Here is a 25,576-nt window from a genome sequence, read left to right as displayed (position 1 = left end):
TGCTTTCCCTCTTTGCATTGCTCCTAAGGCTTTCTTTACTTCCTCCTTCGTTACTGGCAGGATGTCCCATTGCTGTGCTCGACTTCCTCCCTCAGTAACTTGATGATTGCATTCGCTACTGTATAGATTTGTGTAGAACTCTTCGGCTAATTCAACTATCTTATCCATATTGCTGATGACAATGCCCTCTTTGTCTCTTTTCGCATACATCTGGTTTTTGCCTATGCCCAGTTTTCTCTAAAGAGCACTACAAAAGCATAAAAAAGCTAAAAGCATTGGCTGCTAAATCGTATGGCTGCCAATTCGGTTGTGGTGGGTGGGCAGCTGTAGGTGGGGGCAGCTTTTCAGAGGAAGAGAGAGAGGCAGGATTGGCAAGGAAGCAGGCTGCAAGATTGAGCAGGAAAACAGGTTCGTCTCGTGTGAGGCTGCTGTTCCTCTGTCCCGTGGCCGTACAGGCCGTCGCATCAACGTACGGCTTTTGGGGCACCCAGATTCCTTGGGAAAGCGTTCTGCAAACTTGGCCAAGCACTGCCGCGAGTGTAAGCGCAACCCGTTTCTCGATCATCCATAATGATCGTAGCACGAGGGAAGTAGCAGAGGCATTTCACATCTTGAGAGAGGGACACAGATGTGTCAGCCAGCCTTCAGTAGCACTGCCCTCTAAGGAAGTGATGCTGCCAAACAGTGGTTAGCCCCGGTAATCACACGTGCGATTACGGGACATTTTATTACCCGACAAGTGTATCTTTGGCAAAGCGCATGCGCACGCTTTCTTGTCGCCCAGCCTTAATAAACAGCCTGTTTTTTTTCCAATAAACGCAGTTGCAAGTTCAGTGCCGTGTGTGTCTTCTCTCCGTTTCTGTCCTGTGTCCATGCGCTGTTTTATTACAAGATGCATAACCAACTCGCCCAAACTGCCGTTTTACTACCACAACAGCTTTCTCAAACATAAGTTATTGTCAAGACCACGTTACATATCAGCACGCATTGATCACCGTCACAAAGTTGGAATCCCATCTTGTCACACCAAATGTTTTCATGACTCATTCATACCCCGAACTTGTGTCAGCTGGAATCACCTTCCCAGCGACATCGCAGGTATTTCTGATAACAATGCACTTCGTAATATCCTTAATGTTTCTTTCTGAGTATGTATTTGTTTATTACTGTACAAAGTTTGCCTTTCACTGTCTACACGCTGTTTAAATGTATCCCCGCTGCACTTCTAATCTCATTGCCTTCCTGTGTTTTCACTTTGTCATGTATTCCTGGTTTATTTTTCTTTTCTCTCCTTGTTGCTGTTTAGGCCCAATTTTTTATGTATCCCCACTCCCCTCTGTAATGCCTTCGGGCCCTGAGGGTACAATAAGTAAATAAATAAATAATGGCGAATGGATGATTAGTACGGGGAGAAAATCTGCCTGGGGGTCGAATATACCGACTAGATTCTAAGTTAAACTTATTTTCACGGAGCATGTATTTTAGGCGAGCTATTTTTTTACGTGTGGCTCATTCAGGATGCTGAGCCTGAATACGTAGAGCTGTCAGTGATTGTGTTTCGCAGTAGGCGGAAAATATTAATCTTAGGGATATTTTTTGCACTTCAAGTTTATCAATTTGGCGCTGCTAATGTGGGTCCCATATTATACTTGCGCACTCTAACTTAGGTCAGATACGCTTGAGGCTGCGTGCAGGAGTTTCTTTTTTTTTTTTTGAATTTTTTCTTTATTTATTCTCAGAAACAGTACAGAAACTGTTGGTTGGACCCATAGCCTTTACGGCTAGTGAGGGGTCCAAATACAAAACAAGCACAATACTACTGCAGAGCGTGCAAAATAAAAAACTTCAAGATCAACACACACAATTGAATTCATTCCTACATTTCCATGGAAATTAAATAGTGTTTTAAAGATGCCGAAAAGTTATTTTTTTCTTTAACTTCATTCGGGATTTCATTCCACACATGGGCTCCGCTGTATTCTAGGAGTCTCCGGCCGTACATATTGTAACAAGGTGGTAAATTAAATAGATTGTTAGTTGCAGCTCTTGTTTGTTTCATTGGTAATCTAAATAAACTAAGGGGCAGGGGGTTGTTAGATTTTATTACATTGTTTACTATTTCAGCTATCTTAAGTGTATATGCCAGTGATAGGGGTAAGACAAAGATGCTGAAAGAGTGGCCTGCCGTGGTATGTACTATTTGAATAAGTTATCATACGAATAGCTCGTTTCTGAAGGAGAGAAACAGGATCTAGGTATGTTTTACATATACCACCCCATGTTTCCAGGCAATAAGAAAATGGACCTTTTTCACGTTGGGAGAGCGCCCCTAGCGGCGGCCGCCGAATCACAATTGGTGGTTCGGTCAGTCGGTTCACGTCGCGCGGTCAGCAGCAGTCGGTTCGGTGTTCCGTCCGTGCTTTCATCGGTTGCTGAAGTTTTCGTGCTCATCCGGACGCTGCCTATAGTGTTTCAGTATGCCTTTGCCTTTAGTGCTGTGAACATTTTCTTTCTGCTGAGCTGACAATGGATTTCTCGCAATTTTTGGGCGCGAAGCAAGCAGTGGACGAATGATCTGACTTCTGTGTCGCCGGTTAGTGACCATGGGATTGGCATGCACTTTGGCGCATCGAACAGGCGACTGCGGAAATGACGCCCTTTCAAAGTGGAGAAGTACATTCGCTGCATTTAATCTTGCCTTCTTCAGCACTTGTCCGAGGGCGAGCTGCTGATACTGAGATAGCGGGCGGCAGCCCCGACGCGGCTAGCATTCTTGTACTTGAAGATCGATGGGTTGAAAGCCCGATTGGGGCACCTAGTCGAGCGTGCTCGCTGTTTGATAGCAAGCCTGTGCCAGAGTGTTGATGATGTGCACACGATCTCGCAACGTGATACAGCGCTGTGGAGGTGTCGAGGCGCTTACTAACCGGCGTATTCGTCTTGCTCGCGAGCACACGAGAGTTACGCTGAGGAAGCCGTCGCCTCGCACAGTCCACTACACTGCGATGGTCTGAAATGGGCACAATCCACTGCAGAAAAAAATGTCGAGGCAACTGCTTTCGCAGGGAAGTTGCTCCTAAGCGGAAGGTACCCGGAGACATCGTCGTCGTTTTGGCGAACACTGTTAGCCGCGACCGTGGGCATACTACATTCCTTTTACCTTTCACCCTATCTTTTAGGCTCCCTTCTATCCGCATGCGGCAAAGAAAGAACTGCGCGAACGAGTCAGGGACGGCGCAAAGGCAAAGACACACACAAACACTAAGTCTTTGCCTCTTCGCTGTCCGCGTCTATATGAACCAACTAGCTCGACAAGTTCTACTGAAGTTATTATAATCCGTGGGGAGTAGCTGACAGACCCGGAGAGTTTCCGCTTATTCTTTTGTGCAGCCACACTAGCATAATGGACAACAGAGGCGTCGCTCAGAAGTGCAAGCTCCCCGTGTTTCACGCTACAGCTTCTTGGGAAACAGAGTGCGAGAAAGAAGAAAGTGGGCTTGCTGCCTCGCAGCCAAATCAGCATTCACATTTCCTGCACCCACTTGCCCTTTTGCTGCATGCAGTGATGCCACTGGGAACTTATCTTACATTTCCTGTTTCTTTGCTAAAATTAAAGCATCCCATGGCGGCGCATCGCTGAGGCATCTCGCCAGCGATTTCAGCAGGAACGCAGAGTTGACGACAGCAGCGAAGTGCCAACCGAGCGAAGCAACCGGCCGCTCAACCGGCCGACGAACCACTAAAAAACATGGCGGTCGCACAATGCACTGTGTGCGCACGCGCAGAGGGCCACCATGAAGAAAAAGGTCCACTGGCTGCACACAAAGGCGAAATACAGAGCGCGTAGAAGTGGAAGATCAAAGCAGTCCCTGGCCTTTGGTAAAACATGACAACCATAGGCTAATTTGGAGCAAACATTATTAATTTGTTCTTTCCAGTGCATATCAGACGCGAACCGGACACCAAGATACTTGTATTGAGGCACCCTCAGCAGAGTCGTGTTGTCGATAGTTACAGGTATATGTTCATAGCTCATGTTCTTCCTGCGCGAGTGAAACACGGTGTACTTTATTTTCTCAGTATTAAGGGTTAACCGATTGCTTTTAAACCACTGCGAAACTTCACTAAGCTCTTCATTAATTATACATTTAAGTGACTCTAAATTTTCCCCTGTAAAAAGTAATGCAGTGTCATCGGCATATATTACAGCTTTAAAATATTTCAGCGTTGATGGAAGGTCATTAATGTACAGAAAAAAGAATAGCGGCCCAAGCACGGAGCCCTGAGGCACACCTAGATTAATGCTTTGCGGTAGGGAGGCTAAATTGTTCACGACAACATATTGTTTCCGTCCTGTAAAATAGCTTTTAATTAGATCACAAATTTTCCCTCTTAAACCGTAGGTTTCCAATTTCTGTTGCAGTATTGTGTGATCAACCGTATCGAAAGCTTTTGATATGTCTAAATATACTACTATGGCTAGTTTGTTATTATGCAGTGCAGAATTTATAAGTTGTGAAAGAACAAGAACTGCGGATGACGTTGACCTTTGGGGCCTGAAGCCATGCTGATTATGACATATAATGTTATATTTATTTAGAAAATTTTGTATACGTTTACAAAGAACCTTTTCAAAAACTGTATTAATTGCATTTAATACCGATACTGGTCTGTAGTTTCGCGGATCAGATCGCTCACGGCCTTTATAAATAGGTACAACCCCTGCAACCTTCAGCTCGTCAGGATATATTCCATTTGCCAATGAATGGTTAAAGATGTGTAGTAGATGGATCGCTAGTATATCAATGTTGTCTTTTATCAGTCTAACGGGTATTGCATCAGGTCCTGCCGCCTTGCCGGCTGAAAGGCTGCCGACTGCAGTGATTATTTCTTCCATGTCTATGTCAGGCAAAGCGTTAACACGTTCCGGCATCTTCGCCGTAGGCGCGTCAGCATAAACCTGCGTGGCAACCGTAGGCCCAGTGGAGGTAAAATAGGCATTGAATGATTCTGCTGTGTCTTCGTCAACTGTCTCAGGGAGTGTTGCTGTACTGGATCACAGGCCGATTGCGTCGTTCACTATATCCCAAATTCTTTTTTGTATTTCCATGCGCCTGTTTCACCAGTGATGAATAATATTCCTTTCTTCTTTTCCTCATAACGGATACAGACAAGTTCCTGCAACGCTTATACTGGGTTAGGCAGTGTTCGTTTGATCTCAACTGCTTCCATTTGTGATACCATTTGTCCTTACCTTTTAACACGGCTAATGTTTCAGTATTCGTCCAAGGACACGCTGGATGAATACACAGTGTAGGACCCAAAACAGAACCTTGGGAAAGTCCTGATAATATATGGGACATGGTTCAACATTCAGCGGATATTTGAACATAATGTTTCCTGTTAGGTAAGCGAAAATCCAGCTAATAACCTGTAAATCAATACCGTACACATGCATTTTTTTCCAGAAGTTTGTCATGACACACCTTATCGAAAGCTTGAGAAGAATGCAATGCGATTACATCTATTTGTTTATTTTTTTTTAGTTGATAGCTACAGCGAAAGCATGAACATTTTCAAACAGTTGAGTGACTGTCAATAAGCGACGTTGGAAATCATGTTGTCCGTAATAAAAAAGGTTGTTATTTTCTAAAAACTGTAATAAGGATTTAGCTATTACATGTTCAAGCAATCTGCACGACATTGATATAATAGAGATAGGAAGATAATTTTCTATAATCAACTACTTATTACCCGATTTAAAAAACTGGTGCGACCCTCACGAGCAGCCAATCACAAAGAACAGAGCATTCATGCGGAGATACAGCAAAAATCTTTACCTAAAGTTCTGATACCCAGTGGCAATAATGCTTCAAAAACTCGTTTGGTATGAAATCACAACCTGGTGACTTTTTCTGGTCTAACTTTAAAAACAATGACATTATGCCTTCATTCGAAATTACAATTTTTCTGTGATTAGTACTATCAGTAGAGGCACTGTGCATTGCTACCACTGTGGTATTATTAGGTGCTTGAACAAAAAACACAACTGAAGAAGTTGTTCAATGCGTATGTAATTGTATATGGATCATCGCAAATAATTTCATTCAATTCAACAACGTTCAATTCAGATTTAGAGCCTGATAAGTGTCTCCAGAATTTCTGCGGGGAGATATTCTCCACTTCAGCTCGGACCTGTTTACTAAGGGTCGCAATATGGATCGTGTTTTTAGGAATCTTTTGCCTTGTGCGACGCAGCTTTTATTTTGTTTCAAATTAATTGTACTTATGCGTTATCCAGGGATTTGGCTTATCTACTCGTCTGACTTTAGTGGGTATAAATCGAGACATGCAGTCGTGAACAACACATTTAAAATATATCAACAAAGTGTCTACGTTGCTACTATTGTGGATTCTGTCAAGAAGAAGCTCTAATTTGTCTAATACTGAGGTGGCATCTGCTTGGTTAAAATTATAAACACTTACTATCTTAGCGCATTTTATATTCCTAACAAGCCCAAGATTTGCTCCATGATCTGAAATTTTGCCGTGTAGCAAAGAATCACACTGCAGCATCCCCAATACCTCTTTTGTCATGCCTTCATTTATGGTTCCATGCTTTGGTTTCGATTGTAAGTCGAAATTTAAAAAAACAGGCCAACTTACACTCGTGCCACCATGGTAAATTCTATTTTTTTTCAATGTTGCCCTGTTTAATGCTTAAAATATGAGTCAATATCTTTTCACTTCCACGATAACCTTGTGACAATTTTTGGTCAGTTGAGCACCCCCTCAGGAATTAGGCGGTGGCAGATGCGACCAGGCTCGGTAATCTCGTTTGCGCTTTTATTTTTTTAGCTGACCTCTGAAAGTTAAAAAGTGCTATACAGAATTTACTTTGAAATGAATTTCAGCGCACAAGAACATGCACACAGGAAGAGGAAACCAGGCATCTCGAGCACGCATTGTGAACTGACGATGTGTTTCTTCACTGCGCATGTCTCCTTTTGTGTATACATTTTTGCTCTCTTCCCCGGGAATAAAAATCAGATGAATGTCCTGTGTGTTTCCTCTTCGTGTGCGCTTAAATTCATTTCAAAATAGGCTATGCACCATCTAGCACGAACAGAAGTTCTGTTAAAACTGCTATACAGAAATTCACCTTTTTCGAATACACATTCTCCAATCCCCCAAATGTCTACAGTGGACCGTTTCACATTGCCCTATGCTATCCCCTGAGAATAGACCTGGACGGACGCTGCCCAGTAGAGACGCTCTCCCTTCTCCAGATCTCACCTGGGCTGGTAGGCTGCCCTCTGTGGGGTGGTCGCAGGGAGGCTGGGGCGCTCGGGGGTCCTGCACACACACACAGGGCTCAAGTACCTCGGGGGGGTATCCTCACTGTCACACGGTGCCCATCTTAGCTGCAGTGTTCCAAAGCTATGAGGGAACAAGGAAACCAAAACCAAAACTGGGTTTCAACCAAACACAAGGTCACGTACGATAGTCACAAGACCCCTTGCAGAAGCGGCCACACTAGTGAATGCCACCGACCATCATTTGTCTGAAATAACCAAAAGCAAACTCGTTTTATCCCTTCCACCGTGAAAGGCAGTGGGCATGTAGTGATGAGATTAAGCCAAGTCACTTGGGCACAGCTTTTGCAGCAGCCAAAAGGGCCTTTTGACATACAAGAGTGAGTGCTTGCCGCAGATAATATATACCACATTTTCTAGCGTATAGGTTGCGTTTTTTTCCCAGATTTTTTTTCCGTTGGCACGACTGATAAGGCGAAAAAGGACAAGTGACCCAGCACCATCTTTTGCCGCTCCCAGTGACTACTGTTTGAAAAGAAAATGGACGCGTAAGAGAAACAAAGAATGGTGCAGTGCACAGATTAAAGAGCATTATGCCAAGGGCAGGAACACACAGTTCCCACCAAACGCAGGGGCCTGAGGAGGAGGCAGTCACTGCACATTGGGGGAACAAGTTTCTTAAACACACACACAGATTCCCGAGCTTATACGAAGCTAGGAAGCGGAAACCTGTTCACCAGGTGAAGGGGGGCAGAGATGACGCAACGAAAGCAATGAATCGGCAGAGGTCTTTAACTTGTGATGGTCAGCATTCCTTGTCCACTTTCCAGATGAGAAAGGCCATTAGAATGGCCAGCCCAAATTCATATAAGCCACTGGGTTTGTTGTCTTTGGCCTGTGCACATCCCCTGTTTCGCACTGCAGGCCAAGACTAGTCAAGATTTCGACGAAACATCGTCTGGTCAGGTGGAGGCATAATGAAAACATAGGGTCACTGACCATGTCAAAACATACTGACGTTTCGGAAGCCCCACAGCTTCCATGTTCACAATCTGTTCACAATGTGAACAGCTTCCTTGTTCACAGTGTGAACGTTTCATTAAACTTTGACTTGGTCAGTGACCCTACGTTTTCATCAGGCCAGCACATGCGGCTGCTGAGTGGTGGGATTCACGACTGCTGCCAACGCCTGTCCCCTGATGTGGGGTGCGAGAGGGAAGGGGTGTGGAAGGCAGCGAGAAGAGAGAAACCACCGGGGATGAGAAGTCACGGAGGCCACAGACAGGATAGCAGGCCATTCTGAATGGGCAGAAATGTTGCATCTGGCAATTTGGAGGATGCAATGGAGGCCTGTTCTCAGATGTAATCATCAAATTGGACGATGTTCTGCACGGGTGAGTAGCTTTCCGTGTGGTGGGCTGATGGCGTGTTGAAATCCACTGCAGTCTGCACGCCCCACACATGCAGTAAAAGCACCCTGGCAATCTTTTCGAGAGGCATGTTTTTGGCGCTGGCTTTTTCGGCAAACTTGGCCCAGGCATCATCACCAGTGGCAGGGCGTGAATTCTTTGCTCTCAGGCCTGCACGGAGATTGGGTCCCAGCACTGACCAAGTCATGCACTCACCGAGGCGGGGGGCGGCTGGTGGGTGGTGGCCTCAGGGCAATGGTGGCCGGCTGCGCTGTGCTGCGGGTGAAGCGGTACGGGTCGTGTGGTGGAGGCGCCACCTGCCGCCCGTACGCGTCGTACGCGGGAACCTCATACCCACCCTGCACGTGCTGCAGAGGGAAAGAAAAAAATTCCACAAGACCAATGGTGAAGTAAGACGGACATTCGAGCGAGTTGGTACAGCATGCTGGAAAATTTCCAACGCACACAGGGCAGGGACAAGGAAGAGAAACACCACAAGCGCTGACTCACAACTAAGCGTTTATTCGCAAACGCAGAAATTATATGCTCACAGGAAAAACAAAAAGCATCAAAACCTGTGCAATCACGCAGGCGCGCCCAGATATGAAAATTCCCGTTCATGCAGGACAACAGATGGGTCACTAACACATGTAGCCTGGTTTTTGTAGACATGATAGGCTTGTGATACCTCTCTTGCCAATTGATGAGGATGCCTAAACAAAACAGTTGTTTTATCGAGTAAAGACTCGATATCACTTGTGGTGTTTCTCTTCTTTGGCCCTGTCCTGTGTGCGCTGGAAATTTTCCAACAAGACCAATGGTATTTAAAGATTCATAGTCAGGTACATCACAAACAATAAGTTACAATTGTAGCAGGTGGAGACATCAACAAATTAAAAACTGCAAATTCACAACATATGTTTTGCCAAACACTCTGAAAAGTATGGCTGCATATCCACCATCTGAGCATAATCATTTTGACATTCTAATTTTGACATAATCATTTTGGCACAGCTAAGCAAAAACGTTTTCAGGGATCGTATAAAGTTCGTTGTCATTCTGACATTATTAGGAATGCCGTTCCGAATCAGAGCACTGTGCAACTCAATCAGTCTTTGCCCATAGGTTTTACAATACAATGGTAAATTAAAACAGTCAGCACTTGCAGCTCTGTGTCCCTTCTAGGAGTAATAAAGATGCCATAGGAAAATGCGTCATGGTGTTCCAGTCTTTTACGAATTATCGGTGCTCTTTTTAATGTTACAAGAGGATTTCAGCACAAAGACATACCGTATTTACTCGCATAATAGGCGCACTTTTTTTCCAGAAAATGCGGCTCAAAGTTCGGGGTGCGCCTATTACGCGGGGTAAAATTTCCGGAAATTTTTCGACTCGCAAAATTGAACACACCGCGTAAACGCACTCGTGTACGGGCCGCACCCCGTTTTCGCGAAGAAAATGTTAAAAAAAAAAAAAGGTGCGTGTAAGGGCCGCACCGAAACTTTCGGAATGCACGCGCCGCGCCGAGGCCTCTGCGATCGGCTCCGGCTGCGCGCAACGGGCGCTTGATCGCGGAGGCCACACACGCGCACAGGAGCTTCCAGACGCCACCCAAGGTCAAGCTCATGATCATCATCATCGTTTTCCTCCGCCGCGAGCTTTCGCTACATGTTTCGCTATCTATATCGCCATCAGCATCTCCAGCTCGTTTTTTTTTTGTTCTTGTTGTTGCTGTCAAGTGCCGGGATTTGCGGTAGCGAGATAGTTATCGTGGTTTATGGCTTTGCCGCGGAGCGTTGATGTTTTAGCTCGACGGGCAAGCACCTTAACAGCTACACGGCTGGGAGTTTGCTCTCGAACGCGGCAAGCGTGCGGCAGGTCGGAAAATACGACGTGGCCGAGAAGTGCGGCAGTTGCGACTGCGGCGTCCCTAAATTTTTGTACGCGACTCCAAGCGCCGAGGTTTTCGCGGGCCTAAGTCGGGAACGTTCCCAGCTGGAGATGAAGCTTTCCAAACAGACGTTTAAAGTGAGCATCCCTGAAAACTGTGTGCGGCTGTTCTACGCGATGTCGTTGTACGTGCTGTGGGTCCGCAGCAGCTGCGACGGCAGCAGCACTAGTAGGGACTAGTAGTCAGTTCAGCAAAAACTGTTAAAATAATGATTGGGAAGCGGGGGGGGGGGGGGGTCAGCTTGCAATCGTGTAAATACAGTATTGATCACAGTGCCAAGTTCGGGGTGCGCCTATTATGCGCGGAAATAAAAAAATCTGATTTTTCGCGCCCTAACTAGGGGTGCGCCTATTATGCGAGTGCGCCTATTACGCGAGTAAATACGGTACTACAAACAAGAAAGAAGACCACACCGGTGTGCATACTCACAAACTGTTTAATGAGGTGAGAGTGATCGACATATGTGCCCTCCCAAAATCCCTGCGCATGCAAGGGTACACTTTTAACACATGCAGTCGCACTTCATTAACATGGACACTATGGTTCCCGAGAAAAACTGTCCATAAAGCGAGACGTCCGCAGAAGCGAATCGTGAAGAAAAAAATATACATGTTGCAGTATGAAAATGCTGTAAAGTGGAAAAACAGCAGTATTCTACAAACTGAAAGGGCCTGGCTGCCATCATCATCTAAGAAGACGTACGTGTAACGACATCTCTCCCACCACGACTGTTTGCATCCGCCCAGCCGACTGTGGAGGCAACGAAGGGAAAAGCGAGATGCCAGAGCATGGCCTGGCCGGAGAATGTCTCGTTTTTCGAGCTCTGGCTGGTCAAGAACAATCGAGACAAGTGACAAGCGTGCAGTGCAATTGTCATCCCATTTATCCCTATGTGTCTGGGCAGCATGTGTAACTTTGGTTTCTTTTTTAATGAGACAACGCTTTGCCCTGAATAGTGTACCAACTAGCGTGCACTCGTCCCATGCTGCCTGCACTGGTGCTTTCAGTCTAACACTGCACCAACTTTGTTAGAGGTGCAGCAGGGAAGAGGATTCTGAACTCGTCTTTCTGCCGCCAGAACTCCATCTACACGTCCCGAGCATTCTTAGAAGCTTCGACTTATTGCCCTGTGTGGCCCATTTCCCTAATTAAATCGGATCTTTTTTTTTAATTCTCCCCGTACGGTGGGCGGAGTCGACCAACGCGTGGAGTGCCTTTCAGCCAGCTCCGTGGCAATAACGAGTGGCGTCTGAGGAGGGAGGTGGAGCTCCGCACCCCGGCGAATCTCTGTTAAGAGTACGTCCAAGCAATGGGCGAACTGTATCGCCTCGCGGACCCTCGCGCCACAAACACGGAGAAAGTTGAGCGTGTCACAAGACAAGCGCACCCGACTTCCGCAGCCTACCTGAGAGGAGGCAGGTTTAGAGATCTGGACGAGCTAGCAGCTGAGGCGAAGTGCATTCAGGGAGACATCCTCTCTACACGAGCGTATCGGCCAATGCCCCCTGCACCGCAGTCACTTGAACCACGCTCCGCATGGAATGGCAGCTCAGCACGCAGTCCATCTAGAGCTGAAGTGTTAGCACAGTTTGCCAACGAGCATACCCCAAGGGGTTGGGAATTGTCTGACCGCACTTTGGACCCATTCAGCTACGCGTTGCGAACAGCACACGCCACCGCAGAGCGGAACACACGTAATCAAGGCTACCGACTGCAATGTCGCGACCAGTCGGGGCACTTCGCCCATGACTGTGGCCGCCTTCCCGCCCGTGAGCAAACACAGTCAGGAAACGGCCAGGGCTGCCGGTGATCGACCTTCGACTACGCGCGGCGTACACAGGGAACCCCGGTTTACTAGCGCCTTTGGCATGTCGCGTAGGAAGTTCTGTTGACTTGCCAACGTCATTCCCTGAGCTAATGATAGCTTGAAAGAAATTCACCTCGTCACTCGATACAGGACTAAGCGCTGCTTTGTTCGGTGACGAGGTGTTAAACCATCTCCGCCAGAACAAAATCCGGTTGAGAAAGTGCAATACCACTTTTCGCCTGGTGAGCGGCACAGCGCAATCCAGCGGCGCAGCTGGGATAGTGGTTCGCTGGGAAAGACGCTTGCGGCGACAACGCCTCGTTCATCTTCCCTGTTTATCCGTTCCTGTAATTCTTTGACGAGACTTGCTAGCCATGACAGGCAGTGTGATAGACATACGCAGCGCAGACTACCGAGAGCGCACGTCAGGCGCCTTGAATCTTTTCACAAAAACGCCTGCGGCCCCGCAGTCAATTCAGGCTCCGAACGCGGCGCAAGTGGGTGGAGACTGTGGAGAATCACCCTCGCCGGCCCAAGAACCAGGATGCGAGTGGACAATCGCCGCTGAGAGAGGCGACACAGAGAAGGCTGTCGCGATAGAAAGCTGCTCTGCCATGCAGGGAAGGGCAACGCACCCCTTGTTGTCGGAAGTGAACAGTGTATCGGAGAGGCAGAAGGCCCGTTTGTCATCTCTGTTTTATGAATTCAACCCGACATTCACAGACCATCCTGGTCTCGCTACAGTAGTAAGGCACAGAATAGACATGGGTGACGCACTGCCTTGGAAGTGCAGTCCTAGATCATTTAGCTTGGATAAGAGAAAAGCATTAGACAGCGCCTTAGGCGAACTTATCGCCACTAGCATTGTTGAGAGGTCTAACAGCCTTTGGGGCTTCCCGGTAGTCTTAGCTCCGAAGAAAGACGATAAGTATCTACTTTGTGTGGACTGAATGAGGTTACGAGAAAGGATGCGTACCCTCTACCAACCATTTCTTCTCTAGTGTCCAACCTAGGTGGGGCGAAGTACTTTACTACGCTCGATACTAGCCGCGGATACTTTCAGGTTGAAATGGATGAGCGTGATAAGGAGAAGACTGCTTTCACTTGTCACAGAGGTCTTTTCCAATTCAAGAGAATGTCGTTTGGCTTCGTAAGAGCACCCGCTACTTATCAGCGTCTAATGGACCGTGTTCTGAGAGATGCGAAGTGGCAACGTGCGCTCGCATATTTAGACGACATTATGGTGTACACAAAAATGTTCGAGGAACACCTGCGCCACTTGAGGGACATCCTAGAGAGGCGGAGGTCTGCGGGAATTTCTTTGAACTCGAAGAAGGTACAGATCGCCGCGACCCGAATAACACACGATCGACAAAGGCCGCATTCTGACGTGCGATGATAAGCTTGAGGCCTTGCTTATGTTTCCGCCGCCGCCAGATCTAGCCGGTCTCAGACTCTTCCTGGGAATGGCGAACTTTTATCGCCAGTTCATCCCAGATTGCACAGCGCTGCAGGCACCTTTGACAAAGTTGTTGAAAAAGGGCGAGCGCTGGAGTTGGGGTCACGAGCAAGAGGCTGCACTGCGCAACCTCACCAAGGTGCTCGCGGACACTCCTGAGTTGCAGCTACCCGACCTAAACAGGGAGTTTGTGATTCAAACAGACGCAAGTGACCTGAGCTTAGTAACACGCTTTGCTTAGTAACATTTTGGCCTGAGCTTAGGAGCAGTGTTGCTTCAAGAGCACGAAGGCGTCCTCTGGCCAGTAGCATTCGCAAGCTGTTCGTTGACGCCGGCAGAGAGGAACTACTTGGTGACAGTTTTTGCTCTGCGGAAGTTCGACTACTATGTTGACAGGGTGGCATTTGCGAGATTGATGATATGGCGCTCACCTGGCTGAAACGACTCAGCGAGCCGAGCGGCCGCCTAGTGCGTTGGGCCCTGTTGCTGCAGCACTATGACTTCACAGTGCACTACTGCAAAGGGAAGAACAACGCCGTGGCTGACGCACTCTCGCGAGTGCCTGTCCAGCGCGAGGAAGGTCACGCAACCGACCACTCGACAGACAGAGAGAGTGAGGGACAGACCCTAGTTGTAGTCCATGTAAGGGATGCGGACCGACCGTTGATCCCGGGCGAGAGCGTGAACCACGTGGACTACGCGAGTTCCGTGGGGATCGTGTTCAGCAGAAAGGAGTTCCTCGAAGCTAAGCAGATGGATTCGTTTTGTCGAAAAGTGTTCGACGGGCTCCGGGAGCCGGGCGGCCGGGCCGCCGCGCACATGGGGACAGCTGGTTTTGCTGTCAGTGCGGAGCGCTTGGAAACAGCTGGTAGTGCTGTGAGCGTGCTGGATTCATATCTGCTGATTCCGACGGCCCCCTGCTGAGGTATATCCTCTTTGAGTACGACACAAACGAGGCGTTCAAGGCAGTGATACCGCGAGTGCTGTGAGCGGCACTGTTACGCTACTTTCACGACTTGTGCATCGCTAGGGCATGGAAGCGGCCCCAAGACTTACACTAAGTTGTGTCGCTTTGCTACCTGGCTTGGCATGAAAAGGACGTAACACGCTACGCCCGCTCGTGCCACGTGTGCCAAAGCGTGAAGCCCCGGGGTGGACGACCGCCCGGCCTCATGCAGCCGACTAACTCTTTTGCTACCACGCCATAGGCCATCGTACGTGCAAAAAAGCTCATTTAGGAGCGTTGTGGACGTGCTCCACCATCTAGTTAGCGAGCTCAACAACTGCTCTTTCGATTGCAGCCTTGGTTTCAGTGTTTTGACATGAGGGGGCACAGTGAAGAATAAAACTTTAAATGGCCGCAGCAGCGTCAGTCGGAGAAAAGGGCGTCCACATCACCGCACGCTCCTCGAAAACAAAAGCTGACACCGAGCACGTCGGCCGGTTTCGGTTTAGTTTTTTTGTGAAGAAAGCAGTGGTTATTAGTCGTGCAACAATGTACAAACGTCGGGTTTCAGTTTCGACAGCGAGAATTCGCCTCGGGCGCTTGGAACGTCAGCGCGTACCTGCATAAGTTCTGTTTTCGTTCGCTGTGTGTTTTCTGCGGTGCATACGGTTTGTAATTGATGACAGTGGTTTATTTTTGTGCTTCAGGGTCTTCACAATGTATGGCGAAGGCAGTTTGCCAAATGCTCAAGGTCGCGTCGCGTTTTTCAACCAAGACGACAGCTAGGTGTCCCATAACTACAGCGCAAACGACAGGACAGAGATGAAGAAGGGACACCACACTGTGGTGTCCCTTCTTCATCTCTGTCCTGTCGTTTGCGCTGTAGTTATGGATCATCGAAAACACCAAGTCGCCCAACAAATGCTTTTGTCGAGCTAGGTGTCCATATTGGCACATCGCTGCGGAGCAGCGCTCGGAGATTCGCTCGACCTCTCACTTTTTTTTTATGTTTTTCACGGTGGAAGTGATGAAGACCGCGTGCGGAAACACTAATAAGTATGCATGGAGGAAGACTTTGGAGAAGCAAACATACGCTCGGCGTGACGGCTCATGGGAAGACGTGAATCCTTTGGAGATGCTGAAGTTCATTGGAATCAACATATACATTGCAATTGTTGACCTGCCGCGACTATATCTCTACTGAAATACCGGAATAATCTGTTCTGGCCCTCTGCCATCAAAAATCATTTCCCAAAATTGGTTTTTCGTTTTTTTTGTTAGTTTTTTTGCACGTAACGTCAATGTCAGCCCGTTGGGGCAACTGAACTCAAGAAATTCAAGGTCATGCCATACGTGCATAAAGTGAGCCACAACATCAAAAAAGTTGCGGCCAAGCAGGGAGGGAGCGTGGTGTTCTCGGCTCCTTGCAAGCTGTCGGTACTGGGTTCGCGCATTTCTCGAGGCAGGGAAAGGAACCGCGTTTGCACAACGCAGCGTGTCGCGCAGGTGGTGTTCCCCCTCACATGCGAGAGAGTATGCATCGGCCAAACTGGCCGGTGTATTAATGACCGGCTGCGCGAATGCCACTCCTGCCTCGCCATTGCAATGAATGTGGCTGCTATCCTTTGTTCAGCAATGCCACCATTCTTGGTAGAGGCAAGGGAAAACAGGAGCGGGAAATACTGGAGGGATATCATATCGGTTTGTCAGGCCATGATTGTATTAGCACAACCTCGGTGCGCTTACTTGAAAAAGAATTTGCCTTTTTAGGTCGATCATGATAGATGAGATTTCTTGTCTCTTCTCACCTATGCTCAGTGATTTGTGATGATGCTGTTGCGCATGCTCTGCTGCCCTTGCTCGGACCACGCATTTTCTAATAAACTTCAGTTGTTAGCCTGGTCGTTGTGGTGTGTACACTCTTCTTGTCCCTCGTCTTGTGTGGCTGGTTTTTTTTCCTTTTACAATGTACCAACTGGCCCGCATTTCAACCCTTCTGCCAAATTTTATCAGCTGGTTTTCAGGGAGCAGCTCATTCAAGAAATCTTCGGGTATGATGAGTTAAAAGAAGTCCACGCCCCCAATCCTCCCATAGAATCCATTCAACACCAACCGGAAAAAAATGAAAAAAAGAAGAAACTTCAAGCTCGGCTATCAGAGAACAAGCGAGGAACAAAGATAAAACCTTATGTGAAGCACTTGTCAGTCTACCTCTGCTTTACATCTTCACCCCTGATTGCTCTTCACAGCGGCACCACAGTCATGACCCCTGACTTGACCGGCCATGGAAAGTGCAGTAATTTTTTCTCATAGCTGAAACTGTGAATAACGACAGCTATAAACATGTGCAACAGTTTGTATATTCCAGTTTTCCTCTAATCAAGTTCTGGCTTAGTGCAGCCAGTAATTTTTGTTTTTGCTATATACTTTTTTCGTGTTTTTGGCAAATTTCACAAATAAATATTCGTTTACTTTTGCACACACAACTCTTCTGTTTGTTTCATTCAGAAGTGTAACTAATAAGCTATAATTTCATGCATTGCAATATGTGCCGGGTGTGTTAGTTTTTGCGAAAAAAATTTTTCTTTCAGTACACTCCAAATCGTCCATTTTTCCGCGGTAGCGAAAGAGTTAACAGCTAGACTCCCTGGCAAATTGCGGCGTGTGACATCATTGTCCGGTCTGGCCAATGTAAAACCTGGCCAATATAAACCATTCCTCTCACGTGTAACAGGTTTTATACTGGCCAGACAGGACAATGCTTAAATGATAGGATCACGCAGCACTGTAACAATATAGTCATCCAAAGAGTCTCGCAACCGCAGCATGCATTGCCGTGAGTGCGATTGCTCCCGACAGTTGGAATATTGCCGAGTTGTGGATAGGAACAGAGACCAGCTGTGTCGGGAAACAACCGAGGGGCCTCGAATATCAAGTACAGCGATTCCTGTGTAAGTGCTCCTTTGGTATCTTTATCGCAAAAAGAACTTCGCTTCCTGAACTGCGCATCTTGGCCAGTGCTGTCTCGCAGGGATCAGGGCACATGAATGAGCTCTCTGCGGTGTCTTCTACTCTGGAGCCTGAATGTATTTATGCGCCCAGCGTGCCAAGCAAGTGTCAGTTGTTAGTTCAGCGCTGTGTGGTCCGTTTCCTCTGCCCTCTCCTCCGGCCTTGCGCTGTTTCAATTATACCTTGGAACTATTGCCCTGCGCGGCCGATTTCCCTAATTTAAATCCGATTAAACATCCTGCCCCCCCCCCCCCCCCCTTCTATTTTTGAACCCGCCCCTGACGGCAGCAGGAGCCAACTAACACATGGGGTGCCTGTCAGGCAGTCACAAGGCGGTTTCGCTTTTATTTTATTTTTTTAGGTTTCTGTGAGTAAACAGATCAGAGACTACAAAGCTCCAAATTAGGCACACAGAAATAAAAAAACTGGCGTGCACTCTGCTTTCACTGGTTGCTACGTACCACTCCGCTGATGGCAGAGTGGCAAGGCGCCACGGGAAGGGCTCCGAGGCTGGTCGACTCCTTCTACCTTCTGCGGCGAGTTCAAAACAAGGCATGACTGGGATGTTTAATCCGATTTAAATTAGGGAAATCAGCTGCACAGGGCAATAATCTGAGGTTTCCAAGAAGAAGGGCACGACACCGGTCACTGCGCAATGCTCACCGCACTCCTGATGTTTCAGGTTAGTTACCTCAACCATTCATTGCAAACAATACTGCAGTAGCAACCGTTTCTTGGTGATGGTGTTGTGCCCCTACAACTCGAAGTGGCGGGATGTTTTTCACATGCTCACTGATGTTCTAGCTCTCAACTACCTGTCAAAAACAAAGGCACAGGGACCCTGCGCTTCACCAAGTGGTGGACCACTTGATCGAAAACGACCTCACACTTCTTCAAGCGGACAAGGAAGGAGGGTTTGTGGTTCTTCCTACGAGCACGTTTGGTGATAAGGCTTTGGCAGCCGCACACAAAAAGTGTTCATCCTACGAAACGCGAGCCTTCAAAACTGAAGACCACAGCCGTGAGACTCCTAGAAGCCAACAAACTGGATAATCTGGCTCAGAGGGTGAAGAATTGCCAAGGCCTCCAAATCTTTTTCTCCGCCAAAATGCACAAGATAGACTGCCGTTTGAGGGCCATCGTGACCGAGGCTGACACCTGGCAAAAGGGCCAGTATTTGCAGCGACACCTGCAGTCCCCTGATGTGCAGGACCCCTGCTACGCTGCAAGCGCAGCTGCTGTGGTTGAAGTACTCAGCAACAGCATTCCCGGAGCCAACGCTGGGTTTTCTACTGACATCGAAGACTTGTTTTACAGCATCCCCCATGACGAAGTATTTGTTGCAGTGCGTGAAGCGATTGAACAGAACGGCCCAGTTGCCTTCCAAAATGCTTGTGGCATCTCTGTCTATGCACTCTTAGAACTATTAAAAAGTTATCTTGTGTCTACCCTTGTAGATTTTAGGGGCGGTCTGTTCACACAGGAAAAAGGAATCTATATTGGTGCTAGCGTTACTCCTATCTTGTGCCAGATTTTTTTAGCGAAGTTTGACGACACACTTCTAGGCTCTCTTCTTGACAAACGAGTGTGCAAAGTTTTTAGATATGTTGACGATTCCTTGATAATGTTAAATCTTTCACCGAATGACTCCTTGCATGCGGTTGCAGAAGATGTCTTAGAAGGTTTTAAAGCTTGCTCGAGCTCCCCTTCTTTTACCTTTGAACTACCCGCTAACCAGTCGATTCGTTTTTTAGAACTTCAACTAACTTTTTGTGATGATGGCCATGTATGCTGGTGTTTTTACCAAGGAGTAAGAAGGCTTTGTTACCGTACTCGCCTGCACACTCAAAAGTCGTCAAGAGGGGGATTGCCATGAGCTGCTTTCGCAATGCTCTGCAGAAGAGTTGCCACCACAGCATGAAGTCAAGTTTCGACAACCAGGTTAAGCAGTTGCAAGAGTCCGGTTTCCCAAAACCGCTTTTGAATGCTGTAGCAGAGTCGTTGCTGCAAATAATTAAGAGTCGTGACGAAAAGGTGGCTGACCCTGCTGGGGATGAAAGAAGAAAATTTGAGGTGATGCCTTACGTGCCTTCCCACCACATCAAAAAAGCTGCTGCAAGGCAAGGTGTCTCATTTCTGCTCCTTGCAGACTTTCAAGCCTCTGTTCACGTGGCAGAACTAGACCCCCTGTTTGTTCGACATGGCATCAAAACTGCTATTGTGCGACACGGATGGTTTATAAGATTCCGCTGACATGCGAAAAAGTTTACATCAGCCAAACTGGCCGGTGTATAAATGAGAGGCTACGAGAGCACCTTAACTCTCTTCTGACTCCGGCTGACGGAGCAAACTTGCCTCGCCATTGCCGCGATTGCGGGTGCTACCCGTTGTTTTCCAATGTCACTTTTCTCGGTAGAGGCAAGGGTAAGGTTGAGCGGGAAATCCTCGAAGCATTTCACATCAGTAATCAAGGAGATAGCTGCATTAGCACGGCATCTATCACTTTGATGCAGAAGGAAATAGGTTACTTGTCCCGTTGACACTGCAGCTTGAATATCTCACGAGCATCGCGGCCTTTTGTGCTGGTTTTGTGCTGCCATTGAGCTGCACATGCTCTGTTAGGTTTCCTGGCAGACTGGTTGTTTTTCAATAAAGCACAGTTGATAGTCCAGTCGTTGTGTGTGCCTCGTCATATACAGAACAAAATCGCAGTCTTAAAAGCTGCCAACATCGACACGAAAAACCGTGTGCGCCGCAACAACTTGCTTTTCTTGGGCCTTGACGACACAAACACCGAATCACGGACCGAATCAGCGAACAAAATTGTCCAACTTTGCGCCGATCCCCTTGACCTTCAACTCGACTGGAGTAGCATCGAACGTGCCCACCGTATTGGAAGTCATTCCGACGACAAAAAACGCCCCATCATCGTAAAGTTGGCACAGTTCAAAACAAAAGAGAACATGTTAGGAGAAGGTAAGTGACGCCAACCAAGTAAAATGCAGGAAAAACACGACGTTTCGGGACCGGCTCGGCCCCTTCTTCACGGCGTGACTACGGGCGAGCGCAGCTTGGCTTTTTAAGCCCCTGTGTGGAGGACCTGCGGGTCAGTGTCCGCAGCCCATGGACGTAGGATGAGGGGAGAGTCCCCAGGGAATGATTAACATTCTCTCGTGTTTGCTGAATGTGCCACGACTCGAGTAGAAGCCTCCTGCATGGGTTAGCTTCCGTTTCCAATACAATGGTGCTGTCGAAGTCAATTGGGTGGTCGCACCCTTCGCAGTGTTCGGCCACGGCGCTGCGTTGACGATTCATGTGACGGACGTCCGCTTTGTGTTGGCTCATCCTTTCCGTGAAGTTCTTCGTTTCTTCGAAGTTCTTCGTGAAGTTCTTCGTGGCATACCAACTCGCCCAAGCATCAGTCCTAACGATCTTCGTTTCCCCTATGTACGACGCCGGGCAGACCACTCAATTGACTTCGACAGCACCATTGTATTGGAAACGGAAGCTAACCCACGCAGGAGGCTTCTACTCGAGTCGTGGCACATTCAGCAAACACGAGAGAATGTTAATCGTTCCCTGGGGACTCTCCCCTCATCCTACGTCCATGGGCTGCGGCCATTGACCCAGAGGTCCTCCACGCAGGGGCTTAAAAAGCCAAGCTGCGCTCGCCCGTAGTCACACCGTGAAGAAGGGGCCGAGCCGGTCCCGAAATGTCGTGTTTTTCCTGCATTTTACTTGGTTGGCGTCACTTACCTTCTCCTAACATTAAATTTCCCAACCAGACAGACTTCTGTCGAATGTTTTCTTTTGAAAAGAGAACATTCTTTCTCATGGGCAAAAACTTAAAGGGACGAACTACGCCATAAGAGAAGACTTTGAATTTCCTACACACTACGTACATTCAAAGCTGCTTGAGTTCATGAGACCAAAAAAATGAGCCTTTAAACTTGCTTTCGACAAACTTTATGTAGGCAGTAAATGCTACTAATATAACACTGATGCTGATAGCGTACTGGAAAGCCCAAGCTCAGCAGCTGCCGTGTGCAGAAACACTGAACCACCCCCTGCACGAAGCGATACATGACGCCAACCAGTACGCTCACCCGTCATCACACAGCGTCCGTCACTACACCTCGACCTGAATATTGCGTTCACGAACATCCGAAGCGTCATCCCAAAACGCGACAAACTTGAAGGTTGCATTACTGATATCGAATCGGACGTCGTGCTACTTACTGAAACTTGGCTGAACGATGATAGAGACAGTGAAATATTTTCCCCCAACCTTAACTACACAATATATCGGCATGACAGGAAAAACAAAAAAGGCAGAGGCGTCCTCATAGCTCAGCTTCTCACATCTCTAATGACGACACTCTTGAACTCACGTGGGCATGCGTGAATGACAGGGCAAAGAAAGTCGTTTTTGGTATTTGCTATCGGCCACCTGATAGTGATTCATCCTTCTGTGACGTGCTGTGCATTGCTCTGTACAACACCAGAGATAAATTTCGGAATTGTCCCATCTATTTATTCGGCGACTTCAACTTCCCTAACATGAGCTGGCCCTTACTCTCGCTGCTGAATAGATCACCTTCCCACGAACGCTTGCTCGATCTAACACTTGACTTCAACCCACACCAAGTCATTACACGCCCCACAAGAGGAAGCAACATTCTTGATCTACTTCTGACAACCTCCCCCGATGACGTTAAAGGCATCACCATGTTACCAGCCATTAGCGATCACAATCTAATTGACATCTGCCTATTACTGTCCATCGCAAAGCAGTCCCTAACGAAAAAGATAATAACCGACTACAAAAGGGCTAATTTCGACACCATCAACCTCGCACTATCAGAATTTTATAACTCTTTTGTGTAATTAATGTTGCTCGCTTGGTCAGAGCCAACTGGGAACATTTCAAAACTACAATGGTAACACTGAAAAACTTACACATTCCGTCCTTCCTTGTAAAATCCGACTGTAACAACGAATGGTTCAATACAGACCTGAAAAGGCATCTTAATAGGAAAAAGCGCCTTCATCGTAAGGCTAACTTGCATAACCTGCCTGAAACATGGGAACGATACCATCTATGCGCAAAAGAATATAATGAAAAATTGGCCTCCGCTAAACTGACGTTTTTTTCTTCCGACTTACATTCTATCCTTCAAACAAAACCTAATAAATTCTGGCGTATTCTCTCCCCTAAACTGCGATCCTCTAGAATTGAGCTTCTTGACGCTGACCGCGAGCCCATAGAGAGCAATGAGTGCGCGGAAATTCTAAATAAATACTTCTGTTCAGCGTTCTCCTCAGCAACTAGCAGTCCAAGTTTTTTGCCAGCCATATCAGCAATACCCATGCCCCAAGTCACACCAGCAGGAGTAGCAACCTTAATCAGTTCTCTCAAAACTTCATCAGCTGGCTGCGACAATATAAACAGTAAACTCTTGAAAAATACTAGTTCAGTCTCAAGCCTAATCCTGCACCTAATTTTTACCCAGTCATTGGAGTCTGGAGAAGTCCCCGATGACTGGAAGATAGCTGAAATCATTCCAATATTCAAGACAGGTGACCGCACAAATCCTTCCAACTATACACCCCAGTTCGTTGACCAGCACTTCTTCAAAATTACTTGAACATGTTATATCGTCTATCTTAATGAGCCATCTAGATTCAATTAACTTCTTTTATCCCCATCAACATGGTTTTCAAAAACACTAATCCTGTGAAACCCAATTGGCCGAATTCACACACGACATCCTACACTTTATGGACCTTCAAATAGATGCCATTTTTTTAGATTTTTCCAAAGCCTTCGACCGTGTTCCTCACTTGCACCTGCTCGCAAAACTCTCCTCCCTGGGCATTCCCGGTAACCTCACAGCCTGGACTGATCATTTCTTAGATGGGCGCATGCAATTCACCTCATGCAATGCTCACCCCTTGCCGGTGTATCATCAGGTGTCCCCCAGGGCGCTGGCCACTGCTATTCCTCATTTACATCAACGATCTTTCAGTAAACACAGACGCCGGATTAAGACTGTTCGCGGACGACTGCGTAATATACAGCCCCATTCATGATCCCACCGATAGTCACCTACTATAAAAAGATATTGACACAGTTCGTGCGACCGATGGCTCAGGCCTTTAAACCTGGACAAATGCCAACTGTTGTCGTTCTCTCGCAAACGCGCAGTCATTCATCATGCATACAATATTAACTCAGTCCCGATTGCCCCAACAACGTCATATAAGTATCTTGGATTACTTCTGACATCTTCACTATCTAGGGTGAACCACATCCAAAGAATATGTTCCGATGCCTCCCCTTGTCTCAGGTTATCTCCGACATAACCTCAAGTCAGCATCTCCCGAAGCAAAAAAACTTGCTTACCTAACATTCGTTCGTCCCAAACTTGAATTTGCATCATCCATCTGGCATCCCTCTCAAGCCTACCTCACCGCCGAACTTGAGGCCATCCAAAACAGCACGACCCGTTTTCTCACCTCTGAATACACGAAAGAAAGTAGCATCACTGCACTCAAACGTTCCACCTCCCCCTGCATCATATCATGCCTTTGCCTCCTGCACAGCTTTTTCTACCGTCCAACGTCAGAGCAGCCCCCCCCCCCCCCCCGCTGAAACCACCCATCCGAACTTCCAGCCGCCCCATAGCCAGCACCGTACTTTAGCAATGAGCAGTTCCTTTCTCCCTGACGCAAATACACCACTGGAATGCCCTGCCCAATGACATGGTTTCATGCAACCATCGCAAATCATTTCGCACGAAACTCACCTGTCATTTTCAGAACACGTGAACCTTTTGTTGGCCTGTACTTTTTTCTTCATTTTCCCTCTGTTTTTTCTGTTTTTTTTTTTTTGCTTCCCTTATTTTATAACCACTTGATCCTATTTATTTTATTTTTTTTAGCGTTTGCTGTTGCAGTGCTGCGTTCATTGCGCGTATGTTTCATCATGGGTGCATTTACACAACACCACTTGTAAGTCCCTCCTTGGGCCTCCCTGGGCCCTTAAGGATGAAATAAATGAAATGAAACATGCAGATTGAGTTCCCGTCGTAAAAAAGACGAGTTCAGATCCCTCTTTAGTGCACCTTGAACCCTTATCCCCAGCTGTTCTCAATCCTGGCCTTGGAATAGCTCCTGTAAAGTGAATAACATTGGCGAGATCTTCCTTATTGGAATTTCATTGCTGACATTATGGAGGGCTATGGTAGCCATGCAGTCGTTATAGATATCTTCCAATATTTTCACATAACACTTTTGGCAGCCGGGGTTGCGGCAGTGAACAAGCCCGGACCATTCTGTGCTCTTCCCGCAGGTTTCATTGATTTCCATGTGTACTTTTTCTGCCGCAACCACTGCTGCCCATACCAGTCCTTTCTCTGTCACAATGCCCAACAATGCAGAATTGGCAAAAGATGTTGAAGAGCTGAAAAAAGAAGTGTCCGAATTGCGAGACAGCCTTGCTATGTTCAATGAACTCTACGGGGCAATGAAAATTAAGCAAGCTGACTTGACAAAAGAGAATAAGGAACTTGCTCGTTGCTATAAGCAGTTAGCACAGCGATTGTCTGAACAGGAGCAATATTCCAGGATAAATAACGTTGAGGTTAAGGGAGTTCCTTCGACTCAGGGTGAGAGCT

The 25,576-nt window shown here is 47.3% G+C and overlaps 1 protein-coding gene across 7 annotated transcripts in view; it reads right to left on the bottom strand.

Moving 5' to 3' along the window:
• Positions 1-25,576, bottom strand: part of pyd (zonula occludens-like protein polychaetoid) — a 357,804-nt gene that overhangs the window by 7,574 nt on the left and 324,654 nt on the right. For 5 of the 7 annotated variants that reach the window (XM_089563940.1, XM_089563939.1, XM_089563944.1 and 2 more), the window contains 2 exons: positions 8,942-9,093; positions 7,297-7,440 (listed from right to left, as the gene is read on the bottom strand). In XM_089563940.1, coding sequence (XP_089420066.1) covers positions 7,297-7,440; positions 8,942-9,093 — 296 coding nt within the window. The remainder of the gene's footprint in view (positions 1-7,296; positions 7,441-8,941; positions 9,094-25,576) is intronic. The other 2 variants (XM_089563941.1, XM_089563945.1) reach the window with 1 other exon arrangement.

The sequence above is a fragment of the Amblyomma mixtum genome, chromosome 10, assembly GCF_055824585.1.
Source record: "Amblyomma mixtum isolate Tamu chromosome 10, ASM5582458v1, whole genome shotgun sequence".
In the NCBI taxonomy this organism is placed as follows: domain Eukaryota; kingdom Metazoa; phylum Arthropoda; class Arachnida; order Ixodida; family Ixodidae; genus Amblyomma; species Amblyomma mixtum.
Note: the sequence above shows the minus strand (reverse complement) of the source record. Positions and strands in the feature narration are given on the sequence as shown.